Source organism: Vidua macroura, chromosome Z, assembly GCF_024509145.1.
Source record: "Vidua macroura isolate BioBank_ID:100142 chromosome Z, ASM2450914v1, whole genome shotgun sequence".
Taxonomy (NCBI): domain Eukaryota; kingdom Metazoa; phylum Chordata; class Aves; order Passeriformes; family Viduidae; genus Vidua; species Vidua macroura.
The window spans coordinates 45132605-45156434 of NC_071611.1; the positions used below are offsets into that span (position 1 = coordinate 45132605).

Here is a 23830-nt window from a genome sequence, read left to right on the forward strand (position 1 = left end):
GCATCTTCTGTTACAAAAATTTAAGAGACACATGAGAAATTAGAGTGCTGCTTGCACATCTTTGGACTACTACTTACCCACAAGATCCAGGGCATTCACAATGAGCATTAGTGAGGACGACGTGGAGAAATTTCTTGATGGCAACCCTGCTTTTGCCAAGCAGTATTTTGAGAAGAAACTAAAAACAGAGCCCTGGGATAACAATGAGAATGAAATACTTTTTGAGTTGATCCAAGACATGCAAGAAAGCATCAACATGGAGAAAGTTGTTTTCAAGACCTTGAGAAGAATCAGGTCCCTTATTCATGCTGACCGCTGTAGTCTCTTCATGTATAGGCAGAGAAATGGCACTCCTGAACTGGCAACAAGGCTTTTTAACATCCAAGAAGGAAGTACTCTGGAGGAATGCCTGGTCGCTCCAGACTGCGAGATTGTCTATCCACTGGACATAGGCATTGTGGGCCATGTTGCTCAGACCAAGAAAACCATGAACATCAAGGATGTCCATGAGGTACGTTTGCCATTTATTTATTATCTAGGTAGAAGAGAAGCTCACAGGGGTCAAGAGGCAGCAGCACACCACAGTGCTTGGTCAAAGCCCTTGTGGTGTAGTAGCTGTGTGCTCGAAACAAGTAGCAAGTCTCAAAGTTCCTTCCCATTTCATTTATGGGGTGAAGTGAAACTAAGCACATTTATTACACTAGGTCTTAATGCCTGCAAACAGTGCACTGCTACACTTTGCCTGACTAACTAAAAAAAAAAAAAACAAAAACAAAAAACCACATCCACTCCAGCAGAGGAGAGTGAAGTAGTCAGATCTGCACTGAATTCACATGGAATTTTCCACGCAATTTTATATTCTATGAATAAATGGCAAAGACATAAAAAATTTTTATCGTGAGTCCAAAGAGGGCTTTCCATGACAAAAGAACTTTGAAAATGTTTGCTGTGTTGAAGGTTTAGCTAGGGGCATTTAGAGGCATCATTATCAAACAGAGGGAGTGGACCCCAGAGCAGGTACGTTAACTGCAAGCTGTGATCTTCATCAGAAGCAGCAAGAGACAATCTCAGACTAAAAAAACTCTTTCAGCAAAAATTACAATCTGCGTTATCAGGAAGGACCTGAGGGATTTTAATGTTTTATATTTATGCCTTCATGACAGTATTTACTCCCTGTACTTCTGGTTCAGTTATGTAAACCTGGATGGCAGGAATAACAATCTGCTTGTTCTAATCATAGGTATAAAACTAAAATCCATGTGACCCAAATATGGCATTTGGGATTACTCCATCTATTGTTTGCTAGTTACAAACAGACGATCTGTTTATTCATTCATTTGTTGCTCAGTGCAGGCATATCTCAACCCTTCAGCAAATCTTTCCTTGTCTTTCACAGAACACACTGAGAGAAACTCTTTTGGTTTTGCAACCTGGGTTCTTTTTTGCTGGGCATATTGTTGGTGTTGGGGGAAGCATCAGAATGTGACTTAAATTTTAAAATTTTTTGGTTTTTGATGTTTCTCCAAATATAGGGGAGGATTTCAGATCTGTGAGCTCAGTGTTGCACTCCAACTCTAGTGCTTTTAGACATTGCCATAATACAAGTCCTTTGAAGAAGACCCAGAGACTAAATGCTTGGTCTAGCCTATTCGGCAGAAAAGGCCAACAATGGGGACAGCATGGGGAGAAGATTAATTAGGGAGTGATCATTCTTTCTGATGCAGCCTTCTGAATATGATCAGAGTTGTGTGGCTTTTTCTAAGCCAAATAGAACAACCTATAGATAACAATTTATTCACTTGGGCAGGGAGAATATCTTTGGTCAGCAAGACCATCCCTGCACTCTCCCATGGCAGGTGATGATGGTATCAATAAGGCCCTGTGCAGGTGAATTGATTTGCCATCTGCTTTCCCTGGACTATCCTTTCTCTGCTTTTTAAGAGAAACTAGGGGTAGATGCTGCAAGCTGACAATGCACTTCATGGTAAAAGCAGCAGAAAAATTAGGGTGTGTGAACTTGCTAGTGACTGAACTGGTTTATACTCTGCTGCTATGCAGTGCTACTTGGCTCTACCCACTCTGCAGTGCTAACAAGAAGTCAGAGGAAAGGATGGAGGAGATACCATGCAGAATGACATTGACCTGAGATTAACCAGTGGAGAGCCCCATTGTTCTGAGAGAGTTTGACATGTTAAAGCTTATGATTGGCAAGATCTTCACAGAAAGTTAAAAGTACATATGTTGCAGTTAAAAGCCACACCTTCTGCTCTCGATATTAGCTTAATCATCTATACATGGTCCAATTTTCTGCTAACTTATTTCTTTTCTTCAGTAATTTTTAAGCAAAACTTCCTTTAGGCACCTTACTTTAAGAGGCTGTGCTTGGACTTGGTTTCAAGACACGTTGTGAAAAAAATGCTTATTTGTAAATTCTCTATTAAACAGTGTGCCCAGTTCAGCCCATTTGTTGATGAGCTCACCGACTACACTACAAAAAACATCCTTGCGACACCCATCTTGAATGGCAAAGACTTGGTTGCTGTCATTGTGGCTATAAATAAGCTGAATGGCCCACACTTCACCAGCTCTGATGAAACAGTAAGTGGTCAGTAGCTGAATTCCTATCAAAGAGCTTTACTTTGTCATGTAACAGAGATCCTTTTACCCTAGTGATGCCTGCTTCAGTTAAGATGCACTGGTGTGAGTTTCCCTTAAGAGCACTCACACTCTCATAGGAGAGACTTATAATGGGGATGTTTATCTCAGATCTTTCAGGGAAGGCACAGTGGGATAAGCCTCATGTCATGACAGTGCAAAGCAAAGCATTTATCCTGGGAAATTACCTTGATGCTTGTAAAGCAGTGTTATGAAATACAGTACACATGAAGTTGCTTCTGGATTCAATTCAATCTCATAATTTGCCTTTTCAGCTTTTTCTGAAGTATCTGAATTTTGCATCCTTGAACTTGAAAATTTATCACTTGAGTTATCTTCACAACTGTGAGACTCGAAGAGGCCAGGTAAGAGTGAAAATGCAATTTGGCTATCTCAAAATCAAATTAATACATTCTTCTGATTTAAAGTGTGAATCCGATAATCTTCAGAGACTTGTCCCTGAAGAACAGAAATAAAGAGATGCCCACAACTGCTTTCAGATACTGCTTCTTTCCCAGAGTCCTGTATTACTCTCTCTTTCTTCTGCTATTGGCAAAATTGCAGGACCTGATGCGGCGGCACCAGTTTCAGCAGGACTGACCTCTAGGTGTTTTGTTGACTTGAGGCTGTGAAGCACTCTTGGATCATTTCATCATTTCAGACAACAGTAACAAGAGATTTTCTGAAACACTTAAGAATGTAGTCTTTTCCCCCTACCTGCTCATTAAAAGTGTTATTGAATTTCCTCTTAGAGCCAGTAAAATTGCTGTCACACGCATGTTTTATTGGCCTCCATCAGTAGAAAAGAACATATATTAGGGGTTTAGGATATTCTGGATTGAAATTCTGGCACCATACTTTCCCTTTAGCTGGGTTACAGTAGGACTCTCAGATTTATTGGGATGGATGTGAATCCTTGTGATCACTTTGTGCAGCAGGCAGTAGTTGTCACTCAGGAGGACATGGAATTGCATCTGTGCTTCATGGCAGCCACTCTCTATTCTCCAATGGGATTGCCATGGAGAATAAATGCCTATCTTAGCGAAATGGATGCAGAATGAAAGTTTATTTTGGAGCTTTGGGACGGTACTTACACTTTCTAATTAATTTATTATGCTTTACCTAATTTTTTCATTTAAAAAAGTGTAGAAACATGAATGATGGTCCAGCAATGCCACCAGTGATGAATAGTTAACTAAAGTAGAACTAGCAAAGGTTTTTTTGCCTAATGCTTCCACTAGGAGTGGACCCAGGAGTCCTGTGTTCATATATTGCTGCTGTCAGAGCAGGTCCCGCACAAAGGGAGGAAAGCAAGAAGGAGATGCAGGACACACTGCTCTAGTTCTGCCAACAGCTCAGTTGTCAAACCTCTGACTAATATATGTCTTTAGGGTTGTGTGAAAGTTATTACAGTTCATTGTATTAGACGTTAAAGTACGAAGTACAGAGTGAGCAAATGACATTCTCAAAAGTGGTCTAGGATTTTAATATTGCAAATCCCAACAGCAAAGACTGGGTGATACTGTGGGTAAAATGGCTTGTGCAAAGACAGGTCAGTCTGCTTGTGCTCAGATGCTGTGTAAAAGTCTTATTAGAAGACTATATAATACATTTTTACCAACTTCCTTACATAATTCCTTGACTTTGATATATTTCAGCTGTTTCTCTCAGTCCTTCTCACCAGGCTTGTGGCTTTCAGTTCTTATTGCATGCTGTAAAGTGCCGGAAAGCTAAACTGCTGCTCATTTTCATCTAATGGTTTGTATGACAACACCACTATCCTATTTGAGGCATGCTGACACTGAACAGACTTCATACAAATGGCAGAGTTGTCCCAGTTTATGGATTAGAAGCAGAGACCAGTGCAGCTCAGAATTTCTCAAAAACATCTACTAGTGCCCAGTGAAGAGGTGAGACACACTTTTTCCAGCTGTGGCCATGTAACAGTATTTCTTATTCAAAGCACAGATCCAGTCTGCTTCAAGTTGCAGCTTCAGTGCTTCAGAAGCACGGCTCCTCATATGTCCTGGGCTCAGAAAGCCAGACACACACCAGGGATACAGGTACACATGCATTAACTAATCTAAGCAAGAGTGTAGGTGACTTCCTTACCATTTCAGAGCAGTATTTGTGTAACTTCTGCTTTTACAAATGAAAGAGTCTAATAGCAACAGCTTTCTTAAAGGTACATCTGTAGAATGTACCAGAATATGGGGATAGTATCATAGGCTGATGCACACACAAAACAGCTGCTCAAACACTTTGAGGAAAGTGTTAACTCAGATATTTAAAACAGCAGCCTCTGGAATTTGCAATGCTTTTGGTGTTAATGGTTTTGAATGTAACATTTTACTAATGCATATAAAATTTAAGTGGGGACAGTTCTTTGCCTAACACTACTACTTTTTTTTTTGCATATTGGTAACATTTGACTCCTACGTAACACTGTGATGACCTGACTCTTTCTCCCTAGTAATTCCCAGTGTGAACAAGTGGCGTAGGTTTCCTGCACTTTTGAGGAACTGTAACCCAACATTTGGGAAGTCCATCTCTCCAAGAAAGGCTGTGCTTACATTTTGGTTTCATCCTCCAGGTGCTGTTGTGGTCAGCTAATAAGGTTTTTGAGGAACTGACAGACATTGAGAGGCAGTTCCACAAGGCTTTTTATACAGTGAGGGCATACCTGAACTGTGATCGATACTCAGTTGGTCTCCTGGACATGACAAAGCAGAAGGTGAGTGCTCACATATGTGCTGTGCATCTTTCTGCTTGCTGTTATCCACTAAGATTTACTGAGGCACTAAAAGTGCAAGCTAACCCTCAGCCACTATTCCTACTTTGCTTGGCATTTTTTTACTGTGCAAAGATTAAGATAATGGGTTAATGAAATCAGAGGAAAGGGGAAGAGTTTATCACTGAAATGGGACTCTTGGAGGCTGGGAAGACAGAGTAGGGGAAGAGGTGTCTGACTTTGGCAATCCTGGTCAAAGTCTGCAGCACAAACAAAACCTCACAAAGTCTGTGGGTATTGGAAGTACAGTGAAACACCTGTGGAACTATCAGCTAACAACTTGTCTGGAGTGTCTCTGAGATCTGGAAAAATCTGAGGTTTCAATATTAGTAGAGAAAAGAGTTATGCCATATCACACAGTGACTTGTGACCAAACAGCTACTTTCCTCAAGGACTCATTCATGCTCACAATATCCATGCTTTTAGATGAAATTTGGCTTCATGAAAACAAGCTGACAGAATTGAAGTTACCTCTGATTTGGTCTGATAGTTTGCACCTTTGGCAAACTTTATGTGGGCGTTACACGGCTTCCTTGCCAGTGGAGCCCTCTTTGTCCCATGGCCAGGCTGACTGTCTTGTTGACAGAGCTCTTGCAGCATATTGTTTTGTGAAGAGGTGTATTAAAAGATCATTAGTGTAAGCTAAAGACACTTCGATCAACATTATAATGTAGCATAAGAAAAAAGAGCAAAAGAAGTATTTTGCTTCTTCAATCTGGCAAGTAGTAGGTCAGGCAATAGTCACACTTTGGAAAATTAAGAACACAAAAACATTGTCACAGCTGTTTGCTCTGAGTACAGCCAGTGCTCACTCTTCACTGCATGAACCAGCACTCTGTGTATAGGCAGTATATGGTAATATGCAGCCATATAAATGCACCTGACATGTCCAGATTTGGGTATCTGGGTATCATTCTGCTGCCTAGTATTGAATTAGTTTTATTATTTCATGCCTTGTTTATACAACACCAAAACCAGCTTGGTAGAGCAATGATTACATTGAGGCTCAAGACAGAATGCACTTTTCTACTCTAAACATACTTTTTAAATTTTAAAACCAGGAATTTTTTGACCTGTGGCCAGTCCTGTTGGGAGAAGTACCTCCCTACTCAGGACCTCGAACCCCGGATGGCAGGGTACGTGAAAACATGTTTTCTTTAACTCTCTTCTCTCTGGATGGATTGCCTCACCACTCATTTTAACACCACTCTTTTTTTCACTTATAGGAAATAGTCTTTTACAAGGTCATTGATTACATATTACATGGAAAAGAAGACATTAAAGTCATCCCGTAAGTGCTCAGTCCCTGAATGCTAGGTACCAACACCAAGTGTAGCTAAAAAAAAGGTTCCCCACGTTTTAAAGACACCCATGTGGAGAAACATAAAGGACTGATAGAGGATCAAGAGTCAGAATGTTAGCTGGTGCTTCAACTCACATTTCTGCAGGATAAAGATTTCCTCGAGGACATTGGGATCCTGACTTGGAAGTCAGGCTCCAAAATTCATTCAACCAGTGATTCTTTTCAGATGGAGAAGTGAGCTGCCTTGATTGTCTGCAGTTTTCTGCTGTCCTTGCCAGGCAGAGACATCACTCTCCTCTACGCCTTCCCTGTGTCAGTGGCTGAACCTCATCCAGGATGCTCTCGTGATGAGGTTTCCTTGCTTTTCTCCACTCCTTCTATCACTGACCCCATCTTAAGACTACCTCTGTCCTTTTCTCCCATCCTAACACATTGGGACTCAAAGAACTGCCCTCTCTTCTTGCCATTGAATTTTTCAGAGAAGCCTTGGGCAGCTTAGGCAAATCTGATATAAGAGAGGTTTCCTCCAGTTCTGGTAACACTGCTTTACACTAGAGTATGTGCTGCAAAAAAAGTCTCCATTTCATGGGTACAGCAGTGTCCAAAGTTCAGGCTGGCAGACATCCTCAGCCAGGAATCTCTTCTTATCTTTTTCTGTGTTGAAGATCTGAGACATGGTCTTCACTCCTAGAAAGGAATTTTTATATATTGCAAACTTATATTTTATCAGTTATTTTATTTTGAATTCTTAAAGGGGAAAGTATTTACTTATGTGAAAATTTTTTTCTTGTGCACATGGATCCTTTGAAAGTAACAGAACCATTTATGGACTGGGGGTTCAAGGTCTAAACCTGGATTATACAATCAGCTGAACATACTTCATATCCATGATCTTTTTTCAGTAAACATATACCTTTAATTTCCCTTATACATCTTTCTTTTGTTAGAAATCCTACCCCGGATCACTGGGCACTAGTTACTGGACTGCCAGCCTATGTGGCTGAAAGTGGATTTGTAAGTACTTACCCTGGGATTCCTCAAGTCTTTCTGAGATGAATAATACTCATTCTGCTTTCTCAGCAATTCAGTCCTTTGTTCTGGCAGTTAAACTTCTCATTGACCATATTGTAATACTTTTTCTTCTGTGTGATCCCCTAGATTTGCAACATTATGAATGCTGCTGCAGATGAGATGTTTAACTTTCAGGTATCGTGAAAACTCCCATTCTAGCAAGGATGCAACTTTATTTTTTTGCAGAAATGTAATGTAGAGTCAATATTAGGCATATAAATACTTCTTTTGCCTGCAGTCTGAATGTAAAACTGGAGTGCTCATGTATTTACATGAGCATAATATGTAAAACATATTAAGTTCATGATGTCTTTCTGCTTGCTGTTGCTTCAAGGAAGGTCCTCTAGATGAATCAGGATGGACTATCAAAAACGTTCTCTCCATGCCAATAGTGAATAAAAGAGAAGAAATTGTTGGTGTTGTCACATTTTATAACAGAAAAGATGGGAAACCATTTGATGAACAGGATGAAACCCTCATGGAGGTATAGTTTCTTGCTGGAAGAAATTCATATAGTTAAAGAGGCCACTATTGCTCCATGTACACTTGCAAAGCATTCTGAGTATTTTGCAGCTAAGTGGGTATCTTTGCTGCTTAGAAAATTGTTATACATCAGCTTGAAAATTTTGAAAGCAACTGTTTGGAATACTGGAGGAGTTTGGTATGAGAAACCCAACTGTGTTCTTGTGATTTTTTTTTCCAGTATTCTTGGACTGTACTCCTAGCTATGAGCAGCTACTGTGTGTCTACACAACCATTCTGACCTGTATTCACATACCTGCCAGCTGGCTTTCACTGGCTGGGAAAGTCCTACAAAAAATGACACAGAAATTATCTATGTAGCTAGGATAGAAAGGGAGGCCAGCTACTAAATTCACCAACAGTGGCTGTGATTAAAGACCTTGCTCCTTAGAAATGTTCCTATGCTAATTTCAATGAAATATAAGTATTTAGCTCTTGACACCTGTTATTAATCAGGACATTTCCTGAATCAGACTTTTCTTATAATACAAAAAGACCATGGGGAAAAAAATCAGTTTGAATTGGGCACTGGACAGCAAACAAGCTGAAAGCAAGCACAGGATGTGAGTAAATACATGTGAAAGGTGAGTTCCTGATCCGCTGTCACCATTGTGAGAGAAACCTTTCCACAGGTATGGAGATACCTGCAGAAACACAGAATTAATTTTCTGTACTCTGAACTGGACAGAGGGTCCTTCAACCTCCACAGAATTGGTGCTCTCAAAGCCTGGGCAGATTCAACAGCTGGGGAGCTGCTTTGCTGAGGAGCAAGTCACAGCTGGGAGCAAAGATGTGGTTGCTCATTGCTAGAATTTTGGACAAAGTTGAGCTTGTGTTTCTTTAAAAATGTATCATACAGTGTCATATTTCTGTGTCTTTGAGGAGCAGATGTTGTGGTTATTTCTCTGTTTCCTTCTCTTCCCCTTACCAAGTCCTTGACACAGTTCCTGGGTTGGTCTGTACTCAACACAGACACATATGATAAGATGAACAAGCTGGAGAACCGTAAGGACATTGCTCAGGACATGGTGCTCTACCACGTGAAATGTGACAAGGATGAAATCCAGGAAATTCTGGTAATGCCTCGCAATGTGGAACTCACACCCAAGTGTACTGGCCTGGTCCACGATGTATGGCACAGACACAGGTCTCCCATTTCACAGAGATGCTTCCAGCCACCATGGTGGGGCGGCAGCATCTGGGCCCTAGTAACTGCACAGGGGCAGAATGAGTCTTTCTTTTGATTCTGTGATCTGCCCTCCACCTTGGCACACTGCGTCACTATGTCCTTTCTAATTTCCTCAACAAAGCCAGCCTTGGAGGTACTACTCAGGGCAGGGCTGTAGGAGTGGAACAGAAACCGATTTATTCCTCAAAACCTCCTTTGTACTGAGGATGTGAAGTTAGAGAAGACAGCTGTGCCATTGGCTCTAGGGGGACATTTGCAAGTGAGGGAAACACAAAACAAAATCAAGGAGGGAAGAACACTGCCAGGAAAAATATGTTGAAAGACATGAAATTGAAGTAAGGTCCAGGAAAGAAGCACAATTTGCATATGAGAGCTCCTCTAGATTGCCCCAAAGCTGCCCAGTGAAAAGTCCAGGGGGGTTCAGGTGTTTCATTAACACACTCATGCTTTTTGCAGCCAACACGAGAAAAGCTGGGGAAGGAGCCAAGTGAATGTGACGAAGAGGAACTGGCAAGCATTCTGGTAAGAACAATGCACTGCTGGAAAGAACAGCCCTGGCAAGCAAATATTGCCTGCATAGATGTAGGGAAGAGTTCCCAGTGTTGGCATGCTGTTACCTGGTGAAGGGTGAAGGCAAAGCATATCCAGCCCTCCTTTGCTGCCTGAGTTTGAGATTGTCATTAGTATGTCTCAGCATGTGCCTTCTGCAGCTCCTGGGGAGTCTCTGCTCTCTGCCCTTTTATCTCAAGGGCTTCAAAGTCCATCTGGAAATACAGCAGCCACCTTGCTAGTTTCTCAGAGTAATTAAGGAGGGCTGTAAGTCTTCCCCCATTTTGAGTCATCAAACTATATCAAATCAAATGCTTAACAGGAAACAAACAGTATTTCCTGCACAAACTGCTCCCCCCTTTTCTCCACTAATGAGGTTATCATGAAAAGCTTAATTTCAGTCTATTTATGTGCTATGTTCTAAAACAAAAGCAGCATCAGACTGATACATTTTTATTCAGCAAAGCTTAGGAATGACATAAGCAGCACAGCAATAAACCAGCCCACCTCTCTTACAGAAAGAAGAACTCCCGGGGCCCACTAAGTTTGAAATCTATGAGTTCAGGTTCTCTGATTTTGACTGCACTGAGCTAGAGCTGGTGAAGTGTGGCATTCAGATGTACTATGAGCTTGGCGTGGTGAAAAAGTTCCAGATCCCACAAGAGGTATGAGCTGGCAAAAGCTAGGATCTCCTGTCTTGGATGTACAGCAGACTCGCCCATGCTGCAGCTGGCACCGAGGTCCCCATTCATGCCCAGCACAGCTCACAGAACAGCCACAGGACTGGGCTCACAGGGGCTTGCAGGGAGGGGGTTGTGTGTCCTGAGCCCCCTCACCTCACTGAGGGCAGGGAACAGTCTTTCATGTGGGATTGGAGCATAACTTCTGCTGCCTTCTGCTCCTCACTGCCTGCCACAGATGTGGGTTTGCTATGAGGTCTGTATGGATGAGTGGCCGACTCTGCAAAACGTTGCTTGCACGTTCTGTATTCAATGCCTCTCACAGCCACAGTGTAAAACACAGTTCCCAGGCGCAACACAGGTATGGGAGTGCCTACCTGTTTGCCTGTTTCCTTTGCTAGAGTATGTAACCTGCAGCTTTCAGCCAAGATATGCTGAAACACACTCTGGCAAGCCCCTTTGTTTATCATCCCCATACAAACACGCATGTGCCTTCATTTGGCGCAGTTGGCACCAACCTGTCGACCGGAATGGCGTGACTCTGTGGGAACGAGGACCCCATAAACTCTGACTTGCGAACTCACGACTTTTGCAGTTCAAAACCCTATAGGAAACTGGCATTTCAGCAGCTCTGCTGCTCCCGAAGGGATTTCTCTGCACATCATGTGAAGTCGATTTCCATCTAGTGGGATCTGGGGGTAACTGCGGGAAGACTTTTCACCTTGGAAAGGCGGGATGGCAATCGGGAGGAAAGTAAATGGGAATTACCTCTGTGCTTCTTACATGCAGAATGTCAGTGTCAAAAATATTAAATATATCTCACCGGAACAAGTAACCCCTGGAAGAGTTGAAAAGCAGTGATTCTTATAGTTGAGATTTTAAAAAATGAATACTCATTAATAAATAATTGGCTCCTTAATGAGAAAACTGCATAGCTACAAGAGGGAGTACACATAGAGAAGTAGACGGCAGAGGAAAAAAACAGTTTTCTATTTAAGCCCGATATTGTAGTTCTTTACATGATATAAATGTCATTCACCTCTACATCTATGGATCCATATCTCTTGTAGAGAGACATGAATGCTAATAAATCACAAGAAAAAGGGACAAATCTTATAAGTGACAACCTAGATAAACAGAAAAATTCAATAAATTTATAAGCAGTAAGATGAAATCACTTTACCTTCAGGCAGTGCTGATTCTTGTTTACCCCAGAGGCATCTCTGTGATTTTATATTTTTTACACCCCCCACCAAAAAAAAAAAGAAAAGAAAAGAAAAGAAAAGAAAAGAAAAGAAAAGAAAAGAAAAGAAAAGAAAAGAAAAAAAGAGAGAGAGAGAGATATTAGAAAATGGCTATATTTCAGTGTCCACTTTTGCTCTCTACTAGGCTTTATCAGCATTGTCAGGGTAGCCTGATGATATTACACATTCTGATCCCTTTCTGGGCCTACCTCTGCAGAGCTGGTTTGAACCTCATCCATGGTTTTTGTACATGACCCTTATTGCAAGATGAACAGGCAGCAGCTTCATCACCCACACTAACATGCTCTTCCCCACTGGCAGGTTTTGGTAAGGTTTGTGTACTCTGTCAGCAAAGGCTATCGGAAGATAACTTACCACAACTGGCGTCATGGCTTCAATGTTGCACAGACCATGTTCACACTCCTGATGGTAAGGTAACACCACCCTGGCTAATTCTGTGGCACAGCTTTATTTACACCAGGTCTTCTGTCACACCTGAGAAATATGGAGGGCTCCCTTTGAGCCTTGGTGTAGGAAAAAGTTTTGTAACTCCTAGCACAGATCCTGCAAAACTAGGTCTCCATTTGCTTGAAGTGACAGTCATTGCATTACACATGAAGAAAGCTTTGGTCAATATTGGCCAATAAATGGAGAGCATTAATTCTCATAGAGACAGATGTTTATGGTGTTGAATAGATTCCAGATTAAATCCTTCTGCAAAGTGGAGGAGAGAGACTACAGGACTTCCACTCTTCCAGTAGATTCTGACAGTAAGAGCCAGACTAAAGTCAGCTGTCTGGGATGGACACAAAATCATACTTTCAATTTCCATCCAGAGCAGACACAGGTGTGGAGAATCTTTTGGGTGATTCAGCTTGACAAGCACATTGCGCAGAAAGACACAGAGCCTTTTCACAGAGTACTTTGTGCTTTGTGTCCAGTGACTGTGAGGGGTGTTTATGACAGCCTGGGTGAATCTTAGGGCCAAGGCTTCTATAGCAGTGGGTAGCCAACCCTGCACATGTGCATCAAACACATAAACACTACAGATGCACCTGCCTGGGTCTGAAATATTTTGTTTCCAGCTGATTCCCTGTTTTAACCTAAGTCAGCTGTGTACTGTGTTTCAGTTCACAAATATTTTCAGTTCTCCTAGACTATCCCAGGACATCCCCAGCACAGAGCAGTCACCACTCAATACCTTTTCCTGTCAGAGATGTTAACATATGGCATATAAATTCTCTCCCTCCAGACTGGCAAACTGAAGCGTTACTACACTGACCTTGAAGCCCTTGCAATGGTAACTGCAGCTCTGTGCCATGATATTGACCACAGGGGAACCAACAACCTCTACCAAATGAAGTAAGCATTTTCTTACCACTTCAAACCATTTTCTCTTGCTCCTGCCTGGAGTGGAATCAGGTTGTGATCACACCAAACTCCAGTACTGCTATGTTTAACACACAAGGGTGACAACCCTCTTTTACAAGCTGCCTTAATTTTCAGCTTGCTGCAGTGTTTGGTCTTATGCTTTGGCCAGTGAGGAAAATTTGCTGTGCTCTCTGGGGCTTTCTTTACCTCCTAGCAAACCTCCCTTAGTTAAAGCAGAAGTGTACATTACAGTGTGAAACAGGTGCAGAGCAGGCACTCAGTATCCAGAGCATTACAGGAGACTTAGGATGTCGACAGAAGATCCTGGACATAAGGTGATGAATTTTTGCTGCATCTATGGAGAAAGCACCATGCTTTGCATTGCCCTCACTACCTACAGAAACATAGCACCTATGAGGATGTTGCTCTCAGTAGGTAGTCATTAGCTTCAGATAAACAATTGCATAATTTTGTTGCCTAGTCAAGGCTCTGTTACTTTAAATGTAAAGTAGTCAGATCACAGCTCTTCTGCAATGCTTGCTGCCTATATCTTCTTATATATCCTAGAGCTTTGCAAAAATATTAAATAAAGTTGGTTTGTGTTTTTGATAGAAGAGGGCCTTGCTTTTCAGTAAGGTGTCCAAGAATTGCAGGTGGCCTTGCTTTTTAAAGGTGTCCAAGGATTGCAGGCTTTTCTGTTCCTATTACCAGATATCAATATGTAGTTATTCAGGAATTAAACAAACTTACTAAATTGAGTAATTACAATGCAGTCATAAACGGTATTTGGAGTGAAATTTGTAGTTGGAAGACTATTTTGCACAGTGTCCAAAGAGTATAAGCAATGTCACAAGAGTTTTTTATTAGACTGAAATCATTACTTATTAAAAAGTTCTACTCATAAGCCTTTTTTTAAAAATGGAACTTATACGTGTGACAGAAATGAAATACAAAATTAGACATTTCTTTTAATTTTTAAGTGCTGCACTAATGTCTTCAATTTTTCCTTTATACAAACAGATCTCAAAATCCTTTAGCTAAACTTCATGGATCCTCTATTTTAGAAAGACATCACCTGGAATTCGGAAAATTCTTGCTCTCTGAGGAGGTTGGTAAATGAACTGTAGTATAAGAGCAGGAATAATTTCCTTTCAGGGAAGTTCTTCATTAACAACAGGGTTGTCAGCACAAGACCTTTCTCTGGCTTGGATGCAAAGAAACTGCAGCTGCCTCATTTCCAAAGGACTCTATGCTCACCCAGGACCAAAGCACATAGGCTTCCTAAATGCATGTCTTGGTTTCTTCAGAAGCCACATTTTTATCCCTATAGGAATATGTTAAATATGGGGTTGTTCTCCTGTAGCCCCTCTGAAAGGGCCAAGGCTGACATATTCCCACAGCTGACTTTTAATTTCAGGCAAATTTGCACTGCAATCAGGGGATAGGGTTTGGGTAGGCACTGTGTAACCACCTTCGCCTGTTCAGTGAATTAAAAGGGAAATGGCACTCCACGTGGCATATAGGCTCACACCCCTTGCACATGAGAGGAGCAAGCTGAACTATTGAAAGAAAAAAAGTGAACACATTTGGGAAACGGAGGTCGCCAGGAACTCGTAACAACATAGAGCTTGGATTTTTTCAATGCCCTGTCCTTTGTTTTTCAGTCACTGAATATATGTCAGAACCTCAACCGCAGGCAGCATGAGCATGTGATTCACCTGATGGAAATTGCCATTATAGCAACAGACCTGGCACTCTACTTCAAGTAAGTTGGTCATGCACACTGCGTGTGAAAGGCAGAAAGCAGCTGGCACTTTACAAGGGCCAAACATGATGCTTTGCTCTGAAAGCCCCCACCAGTGCAGCAGTTCTCTTCACAGACACTGGCTGTAGGAGGCTGCCTTTAATACTGACCTCAGACCTGGTGGGAGAATTCAAATAATTAGAAAGAATTTTGAACTTCCACTCAATTAAATCATATACATTACTATTTAACCCTCTATTGCCAACAAGGCAGGGCTATGTGATCCCCTATGGGAAGAAATGTCAGGATTTGGTTTGGTTTAGTTTTATTTACCTAGCATTTCAGATCTGAAAATACTCATACATGGCAAGTGGACTGGCCAGGACTATACTAACTTCTCTCTGAGAGCAGAATGACACAAGAAACAAGTAGTTCATTGTAAGTGAATGTTCAGCTATTCCACACTATTGTGTTTATTCCACACACAAGGGCCAAAAAAGCCAAAATCTTGGAGCAGCACCTGCTTTCTGGGACATGAGGCTGAAACTCAATGACATATAACTTCCTAATTAGCAAGGGGCTTTCAAAATGTGCTTTCAAAATGCTGTGTCAAGACCAGAGACACCTAATGTGTTTTGCACTGCAGTATAATTATAAAAACTTTAAACAGTCCAAAAAAAGAGGAATTTGAGGGAGGTTGGAATACCCAGAACACTCTGGAGATATAATATCTATATGGCACCATCTATCTATATACCACCACTTGCTCACCAGTTGGGAACAAACTGGTCCTTGCCCTCCTTGGTCCATGAACTGCAAACAAAGGCTTGGCTGACCTAAGACACAGGATTATTGATGATAGAACACATACACAAGTCACTTCGTGATATGGCCTAACTCTTCTCTCTGCTAATATTGAAACCTCAGATTTCTCCATATCTCATGTCACTTCAAACAAGGGTTCATTGTGTATAAACCATTCATCAGAATTCCCAATATACATTTAGATTATATAAATAAGATTAACAATGCCTGACTAAATATATAAAGCCAGGTAGCTTTAAAAATGCTGCAGCTAGCTCTAGGTTTCTGCAGTTCGCTTAACATTTAAGGAAAAAGATTTCTTGAACTGTATACAAAGGTGTAAGCATTTCTTAGCTGACATAATTTGCAGTAGATTGTGCTTTCAAGGACCTGCTCATATCTCATCACTATACTAATTTTTGATGCATTTACAATAGTTAATTAAGCAGATGATGGTGCTTGGTTTTGTTGGCACATCAGTGTCAGGACAGCAACTACTGGAAACCATTCTGGCAGAGTTACCAATACCAGGATTGGACACCTTTTTTTGACATATTTGTTTCCTTGTTTCATAGATTTTTCTTTTCTTAACCTTTTTTTTTCTTTTTTTTTCACCCTTCCTCCCCACCCCCCAAAGAAAGCGAACAATGTTTCAAAAGATCGTTGATGAGTCTAAGACGTACGACAGTGGGACTGCCTGGACTGAGTACCTGTCTCTGGAGACAACAAAAAAAGAGGTTGTCATGTGAGTAATTGGCTCTGGGGAAAGGTTAGTGATGTGCACACCTGGTGAGAGCTTCAGGATATGCTTTGTGCTGCAAAATCAGCAAGTGATATGTTACTGGCAAGTCAGATTTGATCTTCTGGAGAAGCAGGAAAAAAAACCCAGGGGGAAAAAGGCTTAAAGTGCTTCTTCATCCAAGTAAGTGTCCTATTAATCATATACTCCCGAGGAGAAGCAGGATACCTTCTGGTCATATACTCCTACCAGATCACCCTGTAGGCCACAAACAGGGACATCCAATCCATTAGCTGTTGTTCCCAGTTACAACTAACCTGAGTTGCATGACACTGCTACTGTGACCAGACAGAAACTTTGCAGGATGCCCTGTGCTGGTGATGAAGTGCTCTCACCACCTCACTGCAGACTGCACTGCTACACACCTGTGGGGGAGCCAAAGGTGTTACTCCAAAGTCAAGGAGTTCAGCCCAGCAATCACTAAAGCAGCAAACATCTTAGTACCAGAAGCAAGTATTTCCCCATCATAATTCCATTTTAATCAACAGAGCAGCCTTTAGTGAGTGTCCCAGTCATAAGTCCCAAGGGTGTTAGAGGAACACATCTATCAATTCAGAAGGGGCCACGGGATACCTGACACAGTACTGGGGTATGAGGGTCCTGAGCCAGAAAAAGTAGGGAAAAAATTTAATTTCTCTCCTGCTTTTAGGGCCATGATGATGACTGCCTGTGACTTGTCAGCTATCACAAAGCCTTGGGAAGTCCAGAGTAAGGTCAGGTGCTTGATATCCTGATGGATTTCTGTAGCTTATACTTCAAAGTAATCCAATTTCTAAGCTGCCTAGAAGCTAAATCAAAGACTCCTACCAAAATTACCAAAAGGATTAGCTGTGGTTTTGATTAACCAATTATTAACCAATTATTCAGATTGTATTAAGCAATCTTTCAGACTGTAATTGTGAGCTCTGTACAAAATTCATGTTTACAAAAAAAAAAAAAAAAAAAAGAAAAGAAAAAAAAAAAAGCCACCCAACAAAACATAGATGTTTAGGTCATAGTGAGATTTTTTACATGTAATATATGCATTGGTTTTATTATAGCAATACCAGCAATACCTACCTGCAGTTTGCTTACTTGTTTTATTTCCTTTACTGAAACAGTAAAGGACAAGTTTTCCTATAAGTAGACTTTTCCTGAACTGTACTCGAGCAATTGCTAAATAATAAACGCTAAAATTTAAAGGAGAGTAAAAGAAATAAAATCAACCTTCCTGTTCAGCATTAAGAAAGAACAACAGAAAAAAAAAAAAAAAAATAGACACCCAAAAGGTGACCAGTAGGCAAATCCTTGAGGGGAATAGATTGGAAATATTTCTCAATAGATGAGCAGTGGCCAAATGAGATCCAGTGCAATATGACTGTTGAGCTGTCACTAGACAGGTGAAATCCTACTGCCACAGCTGCCCTTCCCAGGAGAAAAAGTAGGCTATGGTTGGACAAAAGAAACAGAAGGATATGAAGTGAGATTTGCTGCAGAATGGAGACGTGAAGCGCATCAAGTTATGGGGCTAAAGTTGGTGCTAACTTCTCTTTTTCCCTTTGTGTCAATGTAGGTAGCTCTACTGGTAGCAGCTGAGTTCTGGGAGCAAGGAGATTTGGAAATAAGCGTCCTTCAGCAACAGCCCATTGTAGGTATCATGCAAGAACTAGGCAGTTCAGTTTAGACAGCAAGTCTCTGCAGAGACTTACTGCAAGCAGTGCTGCCCTGAGTGCTCTGTGTCTGCCTAAAATCACAGTGCTTGCCAAAATCCATTAGAAAAATATGTTCTGAGATAGTGAAGAGCATCCCTGACAGTGACAAGTGCCTCATGTCCAGCTGTCCATATAGTTAGATGGGTTCAGTGGCTGTGAACCATGAAAGGGTGATTCACCGTGGAGATTTTGTGCAGGTCCCTTACAGAAAAAAATAAAAACTAAATAGATAAGTCACAGAAAAAAGAAGAGCTTCTAATAAAGAGAAAAACTGCAAACATAGACTTCATAGAGTCAAAGAATTATTGGTAAATGGAAGGGCATTTCTAACATCTTTTAATGGATAAATTTGTCATTGAAAGAGGCAAGAGTCATTCCTTTAAGTGTCCTCCACCTGTGTGGTTTGGGGATTTTTAAAGTAGACTTTCATGCACTCCCTCTACCCACAGTGGCGTCACAAATTATATAGTAATCAACAAGATCTGGTAAGAATATTATTTCTTCTTCAGTCACGTTTTAGACAATTTAAAACCTCTTCAACAATTTACAGTGTGAACCTTTCCTGGTATCTGTTTGAGAGGCACAAGGGAAAACCTTTTTCTCTTCCCCATCTATGGACACTTGAAATGCTGTCTAAAATTTCTGCTAAAATGGCAATGGAAATGAGCCCTCTTCACTCCTCTGCAGCTGAGGAAGAGGGCTGTCATGGACAGTCTTTAGGACAGCATGACAGAACTGCCAGGCTGACACAACAAGGCAGTTTTGGGGAGAAAATAGTGGTGTGCTTTTCAATTAAGTGTTCTCATAAATCATAGTGAATTTGTGTCTTCTCACAGCCGATGATGGACCGAAGGAAAGCTGCTGAGCTTCCAAAGCTTCAAGTGGGTTTCATTGACTTTGTGTGTACATTTGTCTACAAGGTAAGAAAAGTGCACCCTCACACACCCCACCCTTATCAACAGGGGTTCAAATCCCAGCTGACTGAGTCCTGGTGCAGCACCACCACTCCTGGGGAGAGGGACAGGTAGACAAGTGAAAATCTGCCCTTTTCTGGGGCATTGCAACAAGTTGCCTCTTTCTGCCATTGATGCTTTCTGCAAAGCAGAAAGGGTCTGTCCTGGGGTATGATGGACAAGCATTCCCTCTGCACTGCATTGTACTAAGAGGTGTGTTTTGATTAGGAATTTTCCCGTTTCCATGAGGAAATTCAGCCTATGCTTGATGGCCTGCTGAACAACAGAAATGAGTGGAAGACCCGTGCTGATGAGTATGATGCAAAAATTAAAGCTCTGGAGGAAGAGAAGAAAAAAGAGGAAGAGAGAATGGCTGCAAAGAGAGGTCAGAAAAAGTAATTAGCTCTTCCTTCCTAATTCAAAAACGTGCTTATGAACACCCTCAGAGATTACAGCAAGCTTTTCTGACACAGCAGAGTAAGATTGGCTCCACTGGCAAGGCTGAAGGCACATTGCCTTCAAACCTTACAGTATGACAGGTTGTCAAGAAGGCCACCATCTTAAAATCCCAAACACTTATCTGAGAAACCAGTGAGAACACATTCAGCACGAATTCCCATGTAGCTGGGGAAAGCAGAATGTCATGTGCTGTCCCTGGAAAACAGCAGGTAAACAACCCTTTGGCTGATCTGCTGTCCCACAGCTTCTTAGCAGAAGCTAAGTAAAGTTAAAACAAGGTCCTAAAGTCCTAGGAGAACATTTAAGAAATAATGGTTCATTGCATTTCTAGCCTAGATTAGGTAGTACCTAGAAGCATGCAGTAGTGGCAGTACCCAGTAGCAATTTATTTTGGTTAAACATGGTTTTCTTCTGTGGGCCCAGCCTGGGTAGTACTGAAAACCATGAGAGGTAGTGGGTACTGGTTGGAAGTTTTTCTGGTAGCCTGAGGATTTGTTTGACTCTCAAAAGGGCAGAAGTAGAAGGTTCTCCTGGCCTCCCAAATATCTGATCAAATACCTGCTACGACTAGGTGCCTTCACTCCACAGAGACTGTATATGAACTCTTCTTTTGTTCTAAACTGGACCAAAATTCCAACAGCCCATGGTGTGGACATTACTCAAATGACACAGTTTAGAAATTATTAGAGCTGTCTAGATGTTTTATCTCAGTTTGATTCACAGTAGTTAACTTAAAATATCAAAAGTAAGTGATCTATAAAATCTCTGAAGAATTATTTACTGAATAAATAACGGATATTCAAGCAAGGAAAATTTCCACTAACTCTACAATACTCTTTCCAAGCAGCCTTACACGTACAATTACTTTGCACAGCAGATAGCTCTATATAGGGTCCTATAGGTATGACCTAAGCTGATCATTGGATAAAAGTTCTAAAAAATTCCTGCAATGACTGAGAAGGAAATTTATGACTGTGTGTCTAATTCTATGTTTCTTTTTATATGACAGGTGAAATAACCTGTAATGGAGGAACAGCTCCAGCTTCCAGAACCTGTAGTATACTTTAAACCTATTCTCACTGAAATATATGCCACACAAAATGAGAACACCCACATAAAAACAATAAACAACAACAAAGAGCAAACAAAAACCCGCACCCCAAAACAAACAAACAAACACCACCCCCCCCCTAAAAAAACCAAACCAAACCAAAATAAAACAAAACTCAAAAAAAAATCATGGTGTACAAATACATTCCTGATTGGACTATTCTCATAATTTATTAGGCTTGTGACCAACCAGGGAAGGGCTAGATCTTGTTTGCCTTAATTGCATCTCTTCCTGATGGCAGGGAGCCAGTTCCGTCCTGTCTCCTGTCCTCCATTTAATACACCTGATGTCAGATGGCATGTGACAAGTCAGAACAACATTTGGCCCAATAAATCAGGTTGCAAGATTATGGCAGAGCATTTTTCCTGCACTGAAACACTTCTTATCCTAAAGCTGATGGGGATAGTGGTGCTCCGTACAACCTCATGAGACTGACAGTGAATGCAACCATAGCCTGCACAGTAGGAAAAAATGAAGAAGAAATAAAGTTATCATATCTAAGTCTGTATCTGTCAGGATATCAGAAGGAAACCTTAGGGTAAGGATAAAACATGAAAGCTAACCATAGTAAATCTTTGAAGTGCTCTAAAAGAGTATGATTCCATTTAAATCCAAGAAACACTCTGATAGATAATACATCTGCATTCACTTCAAGAATCTGGAAAGGTTGCTATCCCAAAGCATGGAGCTATTAATACAACACACAGTAGCTGCATTCTCCAGGAGCAGGATCCACACTGTGTACTAATTGAAGCTTCATTCCTTTATGCACCATTTTAAGAAGACAGTGTTATCATTACCCATTACAATTCCTCTTACAATTAACCAAACAACCTGAGTTGTGAAATCTCATAAATTTGTTCTGTTTTGCCTCATAATGCCAGTTATTTAACACAACTGATCAGAACTATCTGTCCTTCCTTTCCTCCTCCTGCTCTGGGTTTTAGATCACACTCCTAACTTATGACTCTTATTTCAGATGAAAGGTACTTTTCATGTTTATTCATGCAAAAATAGAACATTCAATTACACTCTTGTAGTAGTAGACATACCCTCATGTCCTGCTTCCTCCCCTTCCCCCCTTTCTTTTTAAAAATTGTTTGGAGATCTGTTTTGCTGGGGATTTTCTTCTTCTATTACTCCTGTTACCTTCAGGATTCTTACCCTTCAGTATTTTGTTTCGCATTACAAAAATATTTTAAGTAAAAGGAAAACTAGAGCTGTGGTGGTACCTGGTGATCATTTACCTATCTCAGTGTAGTAAGCAAAATCCTCAATCAATATGCAGCAATTCCAAGAGAAGCAATGTGTCTTTTGGGAAAATACAGAAACTTGTCCACTTTCATGAAAGCTAATACACAATAGGTAGTGACTCCATGTCGTATGTCTTGGTTTTATTAGGAGTCATAGAATGTCAAGGGTTGGAAGGCACCTTCAGGATCTAGTCCCAACCTCACTGCCATGGGCAGAGACACCTCTCAATACATTAGGTGGCTCAAGGCCTTATCCAGCCTGGCTTTGAACAGTGCCAGGGCTGGGGCACCCACAGCTTCCTGGGCAACCTGTTCCAGAGTCTCACCATCCTCACAGTAAAGATATTTGATATTAAATTTCCCTTCTTTCAGTTTGTACACATTACACCTTGTCCTATCACTACAATTACTGATGAAGAGTCCCTCTCCAACTTCCCTGTAGGACCCTTCAGCTACTGCAGGGTTGCTAGGAGGTCTCCACACAGACTTCTCTTTTCCAGGCTGAACAGCCCCAGCTCTCAGCCTTTCTGGGGGAAGTGTTCCAGCCCTCTTATCAATGTTGTGGCCTCCTCTGCACTTGCTCCAACAGTTCCATGTCCTACTTATGTTTTGGGGCTCTGGAACTGCTCCAGTACTCCAGGAGGGCTCTCACAAGAGCAGAGCACCATGTGGGAAGCTTTTATCATAGAGTAGAAGAAGTCAAATAAGTTCTGGGGTTTTTTAGTTTGTTTTGTTTTGTTTTGTTTTGTTTTGTTTTTGTTTTGTTTTTTTGTTTTGTTTTGTTTTGTTTTGTTGTTTGTTTGTTTGTTTGTTTGTATTTTTAAGCTGAAAAAATGCCACAAGGTTATTGTATGGCACAGTGGTAGGCAGTGGGATTTTGATGATCACCACAAGACACCGGACACTTAAATACTGAGAAAAGCTCCCTATATTCTTAAATGTTTTCTGGGAAATAAAACCTGGAGGCTAACCTTCCTGCTCCCTGTAACCAGCATAAAGCACTCAGAGCACTGCAGGGTGCTCCAGCAGGGCTGCTCACACAAGAAGCATGGTGTGCCTGCCCATCATACCCTGTGAGCTGTGGGTGGCTGTGCCCTGTCTGCCCACATGTACTTGGGAGCACAGCTCATCCTCACAGCATCAGGGTGGGCATGCTGCCAGGTATTTCCAAAGGGGACTATGCATGCATGCATGCAGGGGTGTCCATGGATACTCAAGTGTGGGGTGCCAGTGGAGAAGGCTGTTTCTCAGAGGTGGACCCATTCCATGGGAGCAGTGAGTGATTCTCACTGGAGGTATTGGTCAGTTAGATGCAGGTGAAATTTTCCATAGTTCCTCCTGCAGTGGTCTCCATTTGCAGCTGGGAGCCAGCTGCTTGGATATGTTAGACATGGAGAAAGAAAAGGGCAAATAAACAGATTTGTTCACTGTTTTCCCAGGTGTGACGGACTGAACTTTGCTTGGGTGAGCTGGTTGAGCCAGTTTCCATGATAATCTGGGATTTATGTCCTAAACAAAGCGTTTTCACATCAGATAGGGAAAAAGTCACATCAGAAACAGATCCTGCAGAGGTAGGGTAATGCTTTTTATCATTCGAATCTCCTTCCTTCTGGTGAAGCACAACTGCATCTAACAATGCAA

The 23830-nt window shown here is 41.4% G+C and overlaps 2 protein-coding genes across 5 annotated transcripts in view; one reads left to right on the forward strand and one right to left on the reverse strand.

Moving 5' to 3' along the window:
• LOC128821439 (purpurin) overlaps positions 1 to 23830 on the reverse strand; it is a 47528-nt gene that overhangs the window by 19519 nt on the left and 4179 nt on the right. For 3 of the 4 annotated variants that reach the window (XM_054002498.1, XM_054002495.1, XM_054002497.1), the window contains exon 2: positions 12380 to 12499. The gene's annotated coding sequence lies outside the window, so the exon portion shown is untranslated. Of the gene's footprint in view, positions 1 to 12379; positions 12500 to 16979; positions 17023 to 23830 lie in introns of those variants that run through there. The other variant, XM_054002499.1, reaches the window with a different exon arrangement.
• PDE6B (phosphodiesterase 6B) lies at positions 101 to 22155 on the forward strand. Its single transcript, XM_054002488.1, has 22 exons — positions 101 to 511; positions 2446 to 2598; positions 2931 to 3020; positions 5249 to 5389; positions 6508 to 6582; positions 6673 to 6737; positions 7697 to 7763; positions 7908 to 7955; positions 8155 to 8304; positions 9275 to 9418; positions 9988 to 10053; positions 10599 to 10745; positions 12326 to 12433; positions 13257 to 13366; positions 14396 to 14483; positions 15040 to 15140; positions 16561 to 16668; positions 17372 to 17435; positions 18275 to 18349; positions 19250 to 19333; positions 19595 to 19751; positions 20835 to 22155. The coding sequence occupies exons 1-22, from the start codon at positions 101 to 103 to the stop codon at positions 20891 to 20893; spliced, it is 2511 nt and encodes an 836-aa protein (XP_053858463.1). The 3' UTR covers positions 20894 to 22155.

What these genes read in the sequence shown, in the direction of transcription:
- PDE6B (XM_054002488.1), top strand. Translation starts at nt 101, where the DNA reads ATGAGCATTAGTGAGGACGACGTGGAGAAATTTCTTGATGGCAACCCT. An exon ending in AGGATGAAACCCTCATGGAG is followed by an intron (nt 8,305 to 9,274) that starts GTATAGTTTCTT and finishes CCCCTTACCAAG; the next exon opens with TCCTTGACACAGTTCCTGGG. An exon ending in AGTTCCAGATCCCACAAGAG is followed by an intron (nt 10,746 to 12,325) that starts GTATGAGCTGGC and finishes CCCCACTGGCAG; the next exon opens with GTTTTGGTAAGGTTTGTGTA.